Source organism: Bolinopsis microptera, chromosome 2 (genome assembly GCF_026151205.1).
Source record: "Bolinopsis microptera isolate Bmic1 chromosome 2, MBARI_Bmic_1.0, whole genome shotgun sequence".
NCBI classification, from domain to species: Eukaryota; Metazoa; Ctenophora; class Tentaculata; order Lobata; family Bolinopsidae; genus Bolinopsis; species Bolinopsis microptera.
The window spans coordinates 10,476,443-10,492,230 of NC_087073.1; the positions used below are offsets into that span (position 1 = coordinate 10,476,443).

At 38.1% G+C, this 15,788-nt stretch overlaps 1 protein-coding gene across 2 annotated transcripts in view; it reads right to left on the bottom strand.

Annotated features, from left to right (window-relative positions):
• Nucleotides 1-211: 211 nt before the first annotated feature.
• The window catches only part of LOC134826399 (large ribosomal subunit protein uL14), a 91,348-nt gene continuing 75,771 nt past the window's right edge, over nt 212-15,788 (bottom strand). Inside the window, exons 2-6 of one of the 2 annotated variants that reach the window (XM_063838752.1) lie at nt 11,164-11,267; nt 9,747-9,879; nt 8,938-9,141; nt 1,103-1,219; nt 212-746 (exon numbers count right to left, since the gene is read on the bottom strand). In XM_063838752.1, the coding sequence (XP_063694822.1) occupies nt 607-746; nt 1,103-1,219; nt 8,938-9,141; nt 9,747-9,879; nt 11,164-11,265 (696 nt within the window). In that variant the 5' untranslated portion in view covers nt 11,266-11,267 and the 3' untranslated portion in view covers nt 212-606. Of the gene's footprint in view, nt 747-1,102; nt 1,220-8,937; nt 9,142-9,746; nt 9,880-11,163; nt 11,270-15,788 lie in introns of both variants that reach the window. The other variant, XM_063838751.1, reaches the window with a different exon arrangement.

The window sequence follows — 15,788 nt, forward strand, 5'->3', positions numbered from 1 at the left end:
TTAAATTGAGCAGGAACTATTAGTGTGTCAATCGGGCGATAGCACCGGGCACCGTAGTTTAGGCGGTGCAAATTTTACCTTGCCAACAGTTTACACCTAGACATGGCAATGACGTTCACTGCTTTGATTGTAGCTAAAGATTTTGCTACAACAATTCTTGTGATAGACACAACGTCTAATTTCCAGCATGATAATAAATAAGCCACGGATTATTTCAATCTATTTCAAAACAGTATTAGAAGATACATCGTTTAAGATATAAACATTTTATTTACGTCTTCTAGAAACCTAAAACCATAGATATCATGTAAATTTGCAATCAATAAACCGTGATAAAATGAGTGTGAATCTTCTGTGTGTAAAAAAAGGTTATTCGTTAATCCTAATGATAATCAAGCAGTAATTGCACTTACAAGAAATTAAAAGAAAATGTGCACAGGATTTACAATTAAAAGTAAATTAGTAAAATTTCTAACTTTGACGTGGAAAAACAGTCACGTTTAAATGCTAATAACAATCCAGAACTATTTCAACACAACTAAAATATACATTTAACAATCTTCTGATTCATTTATAATCCTGCTTCAAAAACCCTGTCAATTAACTTTAACCAAGACATGCCATAAGGCAGACACAGCCACATCCTATGACACACGTGGCCCCTAGTGCTACGTACACTGCAGTAATACTCCAGAACGCAAACAAGTACACTAGCTTCCCACAATACTCTTCTGATGCAGGGTCGTCTGGAATGTGGTTTTTTATTATTTCATTTTTGTAACTAACCGGTAAACAATACATATTGTATAATCAAAAGAGAGAAATTCGATACTCCTCATATCTTTCTCTTCCTCACTGAAAATGATACAGCGAACCCGAGAAAATTCTAAATATAATGTCAAAGAACGTGACGAAATAGGACTTTGACTCTTTGAGTAAAACTGTTTTCATATCCTACAGAAAAGTACACAACCTATTTACTAAAACCCTTTCAGTCTTACACGCTGAATAATATTCAACCGACAATTTTACAGATAAGAAGATAAGATAAAGGCGAAGATAAAAATCACTTTAAATGAAAGTGTAATAAATGTAATCTCACCGTAGTCGACAGTCTTGTGAATTTTGTAGACCCACACGTTACCGCAGATGAACCAAGCAAAACAGAAGAGATTCAAGAGATGAAGGATAAAACCTAGACACGGACACTTGCTCCTTCCTGAAATATTAGTGTAACTTAATAGAGTGTACAGTGTAGAGTCTAGTCAGTGTCACTGTAAAGTGTAATTAGTATCGTAGTGTAGTTGTGCCACAATTAGTGTAATGGCACTGTTATTATTGTCACTTATAATGTCCCTGTAGTATTCCTGATCATCACTGAGTTATTGTGTCATTATTATATAATACACTTGGTTGTGTCTGTCCTGTAATCCAATATGTAGTGTAATAATCCGGAAACACTATTGAGTGTGCTAGTGAATGTAAAACACTCGTCTGCTTTTCTGTATACATGATACAACCCTAGCTCTAGTCTATATTATAGTCTAGGTTGAAATCAGACCCAACACCGCGCCATCGGGTCTACATGTCTAACTACAGGATGGTAAGAAAAACCTGTGGGAATTGGTGACGGCACTTTTATCTATTAACCCAAATTAGCTAGATGGGGAAATCTACTCCTTTCCTTCTGACTTATCCGAGTAAAACAGAGCACTTCGCTTGTACTGTGCTATAACATGTATAATATATTTTTAGCACTTGGTTCAATTTAACAAGACAAAACACCGCCAGTACCCGACCACCAGTATATAATCCACAATATGAGCAAACAGTAGCCGCGTTGTGAGCAACGTAGCAGTTGCTAGATCCTCAAGTTTAGTAAATTTCTACTCAATTCTCATCTTTAGAAGAATTCTCACATTCTACGGGAAAGAAATTGCCGTAATTGCGGGTGGAACAGTAAAACACGAGACTAGGAAATGAATCGCAACGAGAATCATGTTGAAGAAGATGGCCCAGTTGAAGGAGCCGCCTTATTTATCAGCCCCTACTAATTAAACGCCTCCCAGCGTAACATGTAACATGTAACTAATTAAGCAGTAGCGAAGTGATGATATTGGTGCTTGTAGGCGAGTAACATAGGCACACGGTAAGTTACTTTTGGTGGATGCAATGATGTTATGGACGTAATCTGATCTAAGGTACATCTTAAGTAGACTTATCTTTCCACCGCTAGATTACATGAATAATACGTTGTATTTTAATGTTAATATTGTCATAGGAAAGATATGCTTCTCTTTGGATCTCACAGTTTTTATACTTCAAATAATGCGAATGCCGCTTTGTGAGGGATTATAATAGCATTGAATGATTTTAATAAAACATTTTATTGTACGCAGTAGGCACATTATATCGAACCGCGCTAGTTGATGTAGTATTTTTGTACTCATCGTAATAATTTGCTGCCTAAAATAATACCAAAATTACCGTGTCACATAATCTAATAAACTGGTTGACAATAAGTCAATTACGTGAACAGAATTAGCTGAATAGTTCCTGTTTACTACCACTGCCATTAAGTAAAATATTAATCGAATTAATGCGCTTCGTCTGCCTTATAAACTTTGTAATTTCAATGCGCGACTATAATTTTCACAAGGACAACAAATGTGCGTTTCCCCGGAAGCCCTGCGAAACACAAACATTTCAAATTTCTGCTTGTCACGTGAAAATGTATAGTACTGTTTGTTGATATGTACGGAATAATCACGACTTAAGAAGCACACAATTTAAGAAGCATCACACAGGCCACAGCCACCATAATCATATACAATACCACAGCTTCATCCTCATTACAGCAGCTTATGGTACAGTGTATATATACCTCGCAGTTCTAGAATGTTATAAGGGCTACAGCTGGTTGCCCATGTTGCGCTGTTGCGCTGTTGAGCTGATGATTGAGAGTGCTCAATAAGTTGAAATGTGAGCTCCTCGTTTTATCTAAGTAGCCGTATATAATTGAAGCTACCAGTTACTACTGAGACACATGGTTCAGTTCTTAAACTTACTTTTCTTTATTGTAAGATTCTTTACAAAATTATGTGAATAGCGAAACAAGAAAATGTATACAGGAGCTTTCGTTTGTCATAATTATACATACTATGCAATAAATACACAAATTATGCAATATGCATAACTTAACGGCAATCAAAGCAGACGCCTCACGGCTCACATGGTGTATTACGGATATCAACAATACAAATAAAAGATATTTACAAAGGAGCGCGGGTACATTCCTTACAATGTAAACACAAGCAGCTGCGGTATAGACTTTTAGAGACGCACACGTACAAACAGTCACAGAGTCACAGATCACAGAGTCACACAGTCACAGATTCACAGAGTCTCACAGAGTCACACAGAGTCACACAGAGTCACACAGAGTAACACAGCCACACAGTTCCCTGTATGTTGATATCATAAGTACACTAGTCACTAGTACTACACAGGTGGCCACCCCGACTTTCTGTGTATTTAGCACTATCTTCTACACAATCTCTACCTGTACTAGTTCACAACAGTCAGTAGTTAGCTACTGTACATTACGTGGGGCTGACAGTCTTTTATTACACACAAAGTTATCATAACAAGTGACACTGAGGGATTATTCTGGTACTCAACTAATAATAAGATAGGAAGGAGTGTGTACTACACACTGTGTACTACACAGTGTCTACTACACAGTGTATAGTAGACAGCAGTAGACTGCTACCTGGCCACATGGTAACACACACATGTGATTACTCTGTGTACACTCACTCTACAGAGCACCTAATTTCATTGTCAGCCCTGAGAATTGTGACATAATTTGGGAGAGAGCTATATAATACCCGGCATTTAGCTTAAACCAAATTGGATTTAGAGTCCAGGTACGGTACGTTGTGGAATGTAGACATGTCAATCTGGTTTACATTGATTATATCAGCCTTCCATTGATACCTTCCATTCATAATTTTGAGATGAGGGAAACATTACATTTTTCAAATGAGTGTACACTAGAATACCCTGAAGTAGTCATGGAAAGCATGAAAACGACCCACCTCGAGGCGTTTTCACGCTTTCCATGACTACTTCCAATAATTGTAAGATTTATCTCATCATTACTTTGGGGCGACTGCAGCTAACAAACATCGCTGGGTAGTGAGTACTACCCTGCTGAGTAGTGAGTACTACCCTGCTGAGTAGTGAGTACTACCCTGCTGAGTAGTGAGTACTACCCTGCTGAGTAGTGAGTACTACCCTGCTGAGTAGTGAGTACTACCCTGCTGAGTAGTGAGTACTACCCTGCTGAGTAGTGAGTACTACCCTGCTGAGTAGTGAGTACTACCCTGCTGAGTAGTGAGTACTACCCTGCTGAGTAGTGAGTACTACCCTGCTGAGTAGTGAGTACTACCCTGCTGGGTAGTGAGTACTACCCTGCTGGGTAGTGAGTACTACCCTGCTGGGTAGTGAGTACTACCCTGCTGAGTAGTGAGTACTACCCTGCTGAGTAGTGAGTACTACCCTGCTGAGTAGTGAGTACTACCCTGCTGAGTAGTGAGTACTACCCTGCTGAGTAGTGAGTACTACCCTGCTGGGTAGTGAGTACTACCCTGCTGGGTAGTGAGTACTACCCTGCTGGGTAGTGAGTACTACCCTGCTGGGTAGTGAGTACTACCCTGCTGGGTAGTGAGTACTACCCTGCTGGGTAGTGAGTACTACCCTGCTGAGTAGTGAGTACTACCCTGCTGAGTAGTGAGTACTACCCTGCTGAGTAGTGAGTACTACCCTGCTGAGTAGTGAGTACTACCCTGCTGACTCAGCAGGGTAGTACTCACTACTCAGCAGTGCTGAGTAGTGAGTACTACCCTGCTGAGTAGTGAGTACTACCCTGCTGAGTAGTGAGTACTACCCTGCTGAGTAGTGAGTACTACCCTGCTGAGTAGTGAGTACTACCCTGCTGAGTAGTGAGTACTACCCTGCTGAGTAGTGAGTACTACCCTGCTGAGTAGTGAGTACTACCCTGCTGAGTAGTGAGTACTACCCTGCTGAGTAGTGAGTACTACCCTGCTGAGTAGTGAGTACTACCCTGCTGAGTAGTGAGTACTACCCTGCTGAGTAGTGAGTACTACCCTGCTGAGTAGTGAGTACTACCCTGCTGAGTAGTGAGTACTACCCTGCTGAGTAGTGAGTACTACCCTGCTGAGTAGTGAGTACTACCCTGCTGAGTAGTGAGTACTACCCTGCTGAGTAGTGAGTACTACCCTGCTGAGTAGTGAGTACTACCCTGCTGAGTAGTGAGTACTACCCTGCTGAGTAGTGAGTACTACCCTGCTGGGTAGTGAGTACTACCCTGCTGGGTAGTGAGTACTACCCTGCTGGGTAGTGAGTACTACCCTGCTGGGTAGTGAGTACTACCCTGCTGGGTAGTGAGTACTACCCTGCTGGGTAGTGAGTACTACCCTGCTGGGTAGTGAGTACTACCCTGCTGGGTAGTGAGTACTACCCTGCTGGGTAGTGAGTACTACCCTGCTGGGTAGTGAGTACTACCCTGCTGAGTAGTGAGTACTACCCTGCTGAGTAGTGAGTACTACCCTGCTGAGTAGTGAGTACTACCCTGCTGAGTAGTGAGTACTACCCTGCTGGGTAGTGAGTACTACCCTGCTGGGTAGTGAGTACTACCCTGCTGGGTAGTGAGTACTACCCTGCTGGGTAGTGAGTACTACCCTGCTGAGTAGTGAGTACTACCCTGCTGGGTAGTGAGTACTACCCTGCTGAGTAGTGAGTACTACCCTGCTGAGTAGTGAGTACTACCCTGCTGAATAGTGAGTACTACCCTGAGCTGCTGGGTAGTGAGTACTACCCTGCTGAGTAGTGAGTACTACCCTGCTGAGTAGTGAGTACTACCCTGCTGAGTAGTGAGTACTACCCTGATGAGTACTGACCAAGTTCATTTAAAGGTGCAGCAAACAGTATATGGTATTGCGTTTGCACTGTGCACTGTGCATCTCTATTCTATAATGTGTGACTTATTATATGAACTGTGAAGGTAATGATAGCATTAATGAAGGTAATGATAGCGTTAAGAAATAATAAAGAACAATACAGAAATAAGAGATATTGACTCTTATCCATGCCGCATGCACTTTCACATTTTATTTTCAAACTTCGTAATTCTTTTTTCTGAAATAAGAGTGTGACACTAGTCACACTTGTAAATTTGATTAACTATAGACATGTGGTATTATGGTAGTCGGTATTATGTCTGCCTGCTGTGTCTGCACATACAATAACCATTGTTCACCTAAAACACCTTCAAATCATAGCTCTGATCATTAGTAACATTAGTAACAGTTGAAGTAACGTTAGTAAATCCTTATCTTATAACTTATCATGATGAATTTGAGGCTGTACAAAATGATAAGCTAGGTCACACCTGTTTACATAGTATCTGAGCCAGCTCGACAAATCAACCAAGAACTGAATAACATTCTTACGTACACTTAGGAGCATAATTTGAGTAAATCAGCTTTGAATTGTTCAACATTTTTCGTAATTTAACATAGCCTTCAATTCTAGCACATGCTTGGTACATTCCAGTCATCTGAGCGTGAATTACTGTAAACTGGTAGAAAAGAATGCACAGTGCTAGTGCACAGTGCATAGTGCAAAGTGTATATTGCATAGTGCATAGTGCACAGTTCATAGTGCACATTGCATAGTGAACATTGCATAGTGCATATTGTATAGTGCATATTGCATAGTGCACATTGCATAGTGAACATTGCATAGTGAACATTGCATAGTGCACACCGACCCTTAGTGTGTACTGTGTTAATCTTGAATGTAAAATACACAGTTTAGAATCGATTGTATTGGAATCACAGTCAGCCACACGAAACAGATGTAATAAGAAAATGTTCGATCAGGAAACAGGTTAACACAAAGCAATACTGACAACTAGAGGACAGTGAGGACAGTGAGGACAGATAGCTCTAAAACCGACCCCGTACTCCGGGTTGAATTGAAACATCCGCTAAATCTGGACTAGTTACGATTACAGCTCAAACTATTTAAATTAGAAAGTAACTATTTAAGTCTTACAATTAACTTGGATTATTCTGGAAATCACAGCCTGAATTTAAATCTCCCTTTCGATCTATAGGATTTCTTAGGATATTAACAAATGAAGCACAGGTTTGTTATGCTGGCCGCTGGAGGACTACGAACCCCCTCCAGCCAGTTTCAAGCTTGTCGCTCTGGTTACATAGTGAGCTGTTAAGTAAGCCAATTAAGAAATATCATTAACTACACTAATATAACTACTACAAACCTTGACGATATAATACTACCATTAAAATACATCCAATATCTCATACATAACAACCTTAAGTTACATTATTATTAAGTTACATTATTATTAGTTATAAGTTAATTTACATAATTTTGTTGTTAAATTACATTATTATGTTGTTTAATTACATTATTATGATTATTTTGGCAACCTTATCTCGAAACTTGATAGAATGTACTCAGCTTGTGACGTGCTTTAAAACTTGCTGAGAACAGTTCTAGTAATCCATATTTGAGCACATTAAAGTATTTCATTTACAAGCTGGAGTTTCCTTTAGCTTACTCTGACGAAAATATTCCTTGAAAAATACGGTCGCTGTAATATTGGCTGTGGATACATTGAAAGGTCGAATTTTTTCTCAAAATCCATTAATTTGGGTCTGGTTTACTAATGCGAGGTATAGTAGTTTAGGTACATATTTTGTAATGTTTACTAGACTTTTATTTGTATAAACTACAACTACTTAAACACCACACCTTTCCAACAATATTTGAACCTGTTTCAACATCAGCTTATAGGAGCTAAAAAGATTTAGGCTAGCTGCCAAAAATAAACCACTCCCATCTTAGCCACATTTTTTTCAAAATGTTGGCGTCGAATTGAAATAAGGATAATAATATGATCATTAATAATTATACCGCAAAATTTTCATAAATTGGTGATATTTTCAAACACCTTCTTTAATCTTTACCTTGAAGAAAGACAGGTCAAATAGAGTACATATTATTCAATACATCTCAAGAGATATATGACTGCATATACTTTTGAAAGAATTCGTTATATGAATTCGATTACTGCAAATAGATTTCCAGAATTACAATTTCGATCGAACAAATTCCTGGAACAGAGGCTGAACATTTTTTTTCAGATCGATTCTTATCAAATGATATTTTCTGGTTATTTCAGATGAGACGTGTTTCCCAGAATGTGTACCGCCCTACGGATGAATTGTACTTGAAACCCGGATTTAAATTTTTATCATCCCGACCTAATGCTCTATAAATTAAGCTATTGAAAAGAAATAATCTGTAGATTTGAGGCAACGAGAGAAAGTTTCAACAATACCCTTCATTATAATGGATATTGGACATGCAACAGCGATTTTGGAGTTCAATTAATCGATTCAACAATACAACTATAATCACAAAGGACAGTCTTGGGTATATAATGACCTGGCTAGGTACAATAAGAACAGAATGGTACACGACAGGGAGGTGTCAGGTACGAGCTGGTGCGTTTGTTCGGCTGTTCAGCGTGTCAAATAGCAACGTAGTCGGAATAGCTTTACCAATATAATACGGGACATGTCACACTCAGACTCATTATAAAAAAGTTTACCGACCAAATCAACATTTCAACATTTCTCTTAACATATATCTGCTCTGAACTATGATGAATCTAATCAAAGATATATGGCGTGTTAAATATTATGTAGATATGTTAAATACGTTAAATACGTTAAATACGTTAAATATGTTAAATATATGTTAAATATGTTAAACATGTTAAATATGTTGAATATGATGTAGAGAAATAAAACTCACTCTCTCCACTGCTGTCTGTATCACTACAACACATCTGATCCATTATCTGAAGAACAGCCGCAGCACACCCACAAGCCCCACTGACTATCAGGAAGAGGGGGATCTTATTGTTAATGGTACATTGATCCTGGTTCTGGAGTCCTATAACCAGCTGGGCGATAGGGAATGCCATCAGGGCGGCGACACACGCTACACATACGATACCTGGGGGGGGGGGGGGGTGAGAGTTAGTTCAGTATTTAATAACTTGATTTTAGATTAAACACTGCTGAGTATAAGTTTTATCTTAAAAGTGGTGTTATTAAACTTCAATTTATTATTAAATCGGGTCTCAATAAGAGATCTCGACTGCTTAGGCATCAAACCTTGGCAATCAGTAATTTTCCTCTGGCCCGGAGTCAGCTGACCCTAGGGACCAGAGGACAAAGGCGTAGAGACTGTGTGTATCTACAAAAGTGGTTGTTTTTACAAGATACAGGGCTTGCAACGCAAGGGAAGAAAAACGGGAGAAACAATCACAAAGTGCATATTATATGACTTAGCAAATAGAAAATTATTATTATTATTGTTACTCAAAAAGTAGTATTTACTTGGACTCAATTGTTTGAATCTCTTTGAAATAACACGAATGATCAAATCATTGCATTTAAACAAATTTATTAGTTGATTATTCTTTAATGTTTAATTTCGTGCCTTGTCCTATTTATCTCGAACAAAATGGTGTAAATAAATCCAATATATTAACATCCAGATAATAACGACTATAATAATATTACAGTGATCAGTGTGCACCGTTGTTTTGAACTAACCTCCAATGGCAGCCCCTAGGATTGCCAACAAAGCCTTAAAGAAACCGAAACTGTTGCCATGTTCTGTTCGTGCCTCTTTTATCTTACCAAACAGTGAGTCGTAGGAGGGAGGGGGTTCTGTACCGGACATAACCTGAAATATGATTAGTTAAAATAGTGTATCTTAGCGGCCCTGGTTGAGAGGGACCTTATCTCTTCTCCTTAGAGGCACGTTACCCTAGAAATCTGAATGAGATCTCGAAACAGCTACTAAGTACTACTATGTATTAGCTTTACTATATCAGTGCAGAGTGCTACATTACCCCGTGGTTTTACTTTGAGGGCATATCTTGATATTATCTTATATGGACCAGGAGATCTGACCTAACCTGGAGATTTGATCCAACATAAGGTCCCTGATAAGGGACCAGGCGTTTAACCTGGGTACTCTAAAACAGATATATATTGACATTTACTAATGTAATAATATAATGTCAGATTGTGATATTTAAAAAAAGCATATCATCGTATGATATTTTTATGGAAAATCTGCTCACAGTAATCAAATGCCCCATAAAAGTGGTCTCTAGAATGTACGGTAAAGTAACATAGCTTCGCAAATAACATGACCTCTAAATAGGAACTGCTGAAAGTAGATTCGCACTTATATAGCAGTTCTAGAGGTTACTAATGGTTTTTTAGCCATCTCTTGACAGCCATTTAAATATCGTTTAGGATTAAGAACCCGTTATTCTGAATTACATCTTTACAGTTTACATCATGCTCGAGTTTTGCTGTAAATGTCACAGGAGTGATAATGAGTTATAGGAGTTTCATAGATACAACGTGATAGCTTTGCTTAAAAGATGAAATTAAAGTTTATGCATCAATAAATATTTGAAATTTGTGCATGCAAGATTATCAACATACATTGCATATATAAAGATTATGGAGGTTGAATCTGAAAGTTGATACCTTAAGCTATCGGTTAAGATTGAAGTTTAAAACAGTTTGTCAGCGGTGCAGAGTTAAATTGTATAATGTCTTGGGGATAACCCAATTATTGTTTTGATGGGTAATAAACCGTATATGGAATAACAGATGATTAGGTTACAGAGCCTGTCGTGATCTAAACCTTCTGCAGCAAATTCTATCGAATTCCAGGAAGCATTATAAGTGACAATTCTTATATTGAGCCGATTTACAACAATTAAAACTACAAAACCCCTCACATAAATATGCGCTTAAACTGCCCATTATGTAAACATGTTGTCAAGATGGCAGAAACGTCACTGCTCTTGCCTCTTTCATAAAAAGACATCTATCGTGGCAACAATCTCTAGATTTAAATCAATGAAATTATCCACTGAATGACATAATCTCACAATGCTGTCAAGGATTTGTTTGGAGCAAAGATAATTGTAATATGATTACTTACAGGACGAGCTTCCTCAGCAGCCACATCAGACTGGTAGGTTGGCGGAGGTGCTCCTGAGTTCTCTGGTACATCTTTGTACAATGGTGGCTCCTCTTCTGCCATCGCTTACAATGGAACAAATCAGATTATATTCATTTATCATTATATTCATCCTTTTTCTAAATAAATCTGACTCAATCACAAGAGATTTATCCACTTTTTTACAGCAAACTAAGATTTTCTGAAATTTAAAATGTCTAATTCCTTTACTATGCGATAACCAATAATGGGTAGGGAATAGCTACAGGTGATAGAATATTAATAAAACAGTTTTATTTAAAGCACACGCTATATCCCCGCATTTAACCATATATGGCTCTCTTCTCTTCGGTGGCGTAACGTTGCCTGTTGGTGCCTCCGCCGAAAAAGCACCCCCCTGTTGGCGCCCCCTCCCATTTTGGTGCCCCTCCCTGAAATTGAACAAAGTAGGTGATTTTAGAGGATACACCGGTAAAATCTCTGAAAAGGTGTGTATCTAGAGCAAAACGCGCAGTTTTGCTAGAACTTTAGTTAAGTTTTCGAAAATGTCCCACAGTCAAACGACGATTTGGCCCCCCCCCCCTCCCCGCACAGCGGGGTCAGCGGGGCCCTTCGTTACACCATGCCAGTTTTGACTGGAAAAATTGTATCTTTCTAAAACCACATCGTGGGGGTCCCCCACATCTTAACTAAATTTCATGATCTAGTATTTTCCTTGAAGTCTTGTCTGGTGAATATATTAAATAAGAGTAAAGCATGTGTCTGCAACCATTGAGAAGGTTTCAATAAAGGAGTCTATATTTTTGCATTTAAAAAAATGTAACTTGTGATTGAATCACATCAGAGGCACAATGGCTAATCTCCTGCGTGAGGTATGTCATGATGTGAAAGTTAAACCCCAGCTACAGAAGGTAAACGAGGGTGGCTGTCTCAACCCCAAGACTATAACAGGTGACCAAGCTCGGCTTGACATATCTGCTAGAGGAGTTTGGACTCCATTTGATGAGGCCTTTCTTGTCACAAGGGTTTCACACCCCAATTGCTTATCAAACAGGACAAAGACTCTTCAAAAAGTATACCAAGAGAACGACAATGAGAAGAGGGATGGGCACTTGAAGAGTGTTGAATGTTAAGAAGGCCACATTAACCCACGAGGCTGTATTTCTAACATCTGGAGGCAAGGCTAAAGAGTGCAAGCGGTTTGTCACCTCATCCTTGCCCCTATGGTGGAGTAGATGTGCATATATTTAATTGTTGATATTTCGTATAATATTTGATATTGGTAGCAATGAATAACTTTCCGTTACCTGTGTATTGTGCTTTGCTATTATTGCATCACTTGATTATAATTGAATTATAAATTGTATCAAGTATACTGTACTTGAGATGGAAGTATAATGAAATTAATAGTTGGTACAAAGGCCACAATCTTTTCCATCCAATGAATGATGGTCACTTTAATGGGAGAGAAATTAGTATTCAAACAATAATTGAATCATATTATTTTCCCTGACCATGTGCTTTCGCGCCACTGCGGGCACGCTTGTTTCACTACTGCAAGGGCAAGGGCTCTGGATAGAGCAATCACATTATAATGTTGAGTTTTTGTCACAACAAGCCTGCAATCTATAATAACAACCTTAAACAAAACCCTTAATGTCTCCTAACAATACAATTGTTATTTATTCCTTAACGGGTGATACTCGTAAAATATCTGTTCCATATATTGGACCGTCGACGAATCCAACTCGGCGCGCGTCCTGGTAGGTTGTAAACCTACAATTTGGTTCTAAAATTAGCCTTGTCTTCAAAAAAACTCTTTGAAATAGCGTTTCGGTGTATGCAAAAATTTGTATTATATTTTAGGCATTTAGATTTTTTAACTTAGTTGTCTGACCTTTTGACCATTGTTAATAATTGGGCCGGCGCGCGCTAGTTCGTAGCACTTGCCATCGGGCCATAACATTTCGAGAAGAAAGCGGCGCGCGCTACTTCGAAGAAATTTAGACGAGTAACATCCGTCAATTTGACCTTTCACAATACAATTAATAGTAATTTTTTTAAAAATTTGTGCACAGAATAAGCAATATATTTTAGTGAATTGTTATAAATTAATCGATTATGTAAATGTGCTCAAAATTAAAATTTGTGTTTCATTGATTGATTATTGAATGCGCAGCATGGCCCAGTAGTGCATCACGTTACACCCAGGAACCCTGACCGGATGGGGCTTAACTTTGAAAGTAAAAGAGTTGGAGACTTCCGGTTTTTTGTAACATGTTCCTCTTTTAAAAGTAACGTTACCTCTCCAGGAGGAAAATTCAAGACAACGTAATTGTTGAGTTATCTCAAAATCTCCAGAAAAGTCCCCTTTCGGGCCGATCAAAAGTTTGCAACTTTAACTTTGCGGATTCCTGTACTCTGGTTGGCTGAATTGTGTCACGTGGTAGCTGCCTGAACATTGGAATACGGATGATGATTAATCACTCTACACTCGACTGTCACGTGACTTTTTCAACCCCTTCTCTAGCTGGTCCTGAACGACTATTCGAAAATTTAACCCTGTAATCTGATCCCAACCCTAACCCTAACCCAATCCTTAACAAAAGCATATGCTGAAACCCTAACCCTATCGAGAAATTAGACTAACTTCCTTATACGGTCATATCACGTGATCAAGACAGTTTTTCGCCAATATCTCGTCAGGGGAGCATTTTAACCCTATGTCATGGGGGGTGATTCGGAATCAGCGTCCAAAAATACATCGATTGAAGTTGGTTTCAACTGTCGGGGACCCCTTTAGAACAATCTCGTAGATCGACTGTAGAGTGATTTAGCACGCTCGTTGGAATACGCCACGCGTGCAAATCATGCTTGTTGTCGCGCGCGAGGTCAAGCCGTCTGTTTAAATTAAACCAACTCTAGTACCACCACCAGCCGGTAACTTTTCCTGGGCATTAAATAAATGTGTCAACAGTAAAATTGCATTAATTTTTCTAAAAATATTTTAAATAAACATTTTGTAGACAATACTTTCCAAGTTGATTGTCAAATTTTATGTCGCGCGGCGTGCGCGGCGCACCCTTTTCACGTCGCACTCTAGACTAGGTTATCGGTTAACTAAAAGCGAGCAATAGATTAGCTAACTAGAAAAAATAAATTCTCAGAGCAAAGATTGAAATAGACACAATAAAACAAACACGAAAGTACTTTTTAAAAATTCGATAAAAGTAAAAAGCTTAATAAAATGTGCGCAAATGAATGTCAAATTTTTTAAAAAATTTAAATCTCTGAAAAACTGCTAAATCTAAATATAATACTGAGTGGCTGCTTTTATTTCAGCTTTATCATTTATGTTATTTTTTGATACCCTACAAGAATTTTGTAGGTTTATACATTATAACCTACCAAGACGCGCGCCAAGTTGGACTCGTCGATGGTATAATATTTGGAACAAATATTTTATTAGTATCACCCGTTATTAACAAGAATTAACATATTCAAAAATTTAAAATATACTGTTTGCTTAATATATATAACGTTTGGTCAAAAATCTCTTTTCTCAATTTTTATTTGAGAACAACACTCCATTTTAGGATCAACTGCAATCAGTTATATGGTCAAAATAAGTGTAAATAAGTATATCTGTCTCAGCGTATCGAGCAGAAAATGTTCATGAGGCCCTCTATACTACTAAACTAACAAAGGTCACATCTAATTTTGGAAAATTTATTCAAATATTAACCTCGCCATAATATATCTGCTATCGCAATATTACGGCTAATATGTAATATGTGGATTGAAAATAGGAAATACTCACAATGTGTCACCAAGGGCTCTGACAACCAATTATGTGGTCCTTTTCAGTACAATTGTCAAAAGTCAAGTATTTGCACTATCACCCAACTTAAAGCATAGTGGAAAATGTATCGACTGACAATTTCAAATTTACGAACAATCTCTTTATCAGAAAGAATATTCAAACAATATACACATAATATAGCAATGGCCAATTGGCTGACTATAAGGTCATGGCCTGAACAAACAATTTTTTTTAATAGTCAAGTGATGCTAAAGCAGAGCACAAATGTGTAATAAGTTAATAGATAAAAATACTGATTCAATGATTAAAATTATAGCTGTGAGTGTCAATAAATTACTGTGTCATAAAAAAAGGAACGATGTCTTTATCTAGAAAATAAAAAATATTCTTGATTCTATGTTCTTTAGATTGTAATTTACGTTAGTAATAAACACCCCCTATTGTCATCATGAAATGGTTGTTGCTTGGGTAATGGTCTGAACTGCTCGTTGCAGTGGGCACCTTTACTAATTATTATTAATTTCATCTAATAAGCGTTTTTCGATTTTGCACTCAAATATTTATCGATTGAATTGTACTTTAAAACTTACTGTGAACTTTATCGATATACACTTTGATTGCTTGACGTGCAAAGGTGATGAAGCAAGACTCCTGTTGAGTGTGAAACCGTAAATAAATATTATTATGGAATTCTACAGTGACGTAACGTTGCCTGTGTGTTTCAAAGTGTGTTTCTAGAGCAAAACGCACAGTTTTGCTAGTACCTCTGTTAAGTTATTCAAAA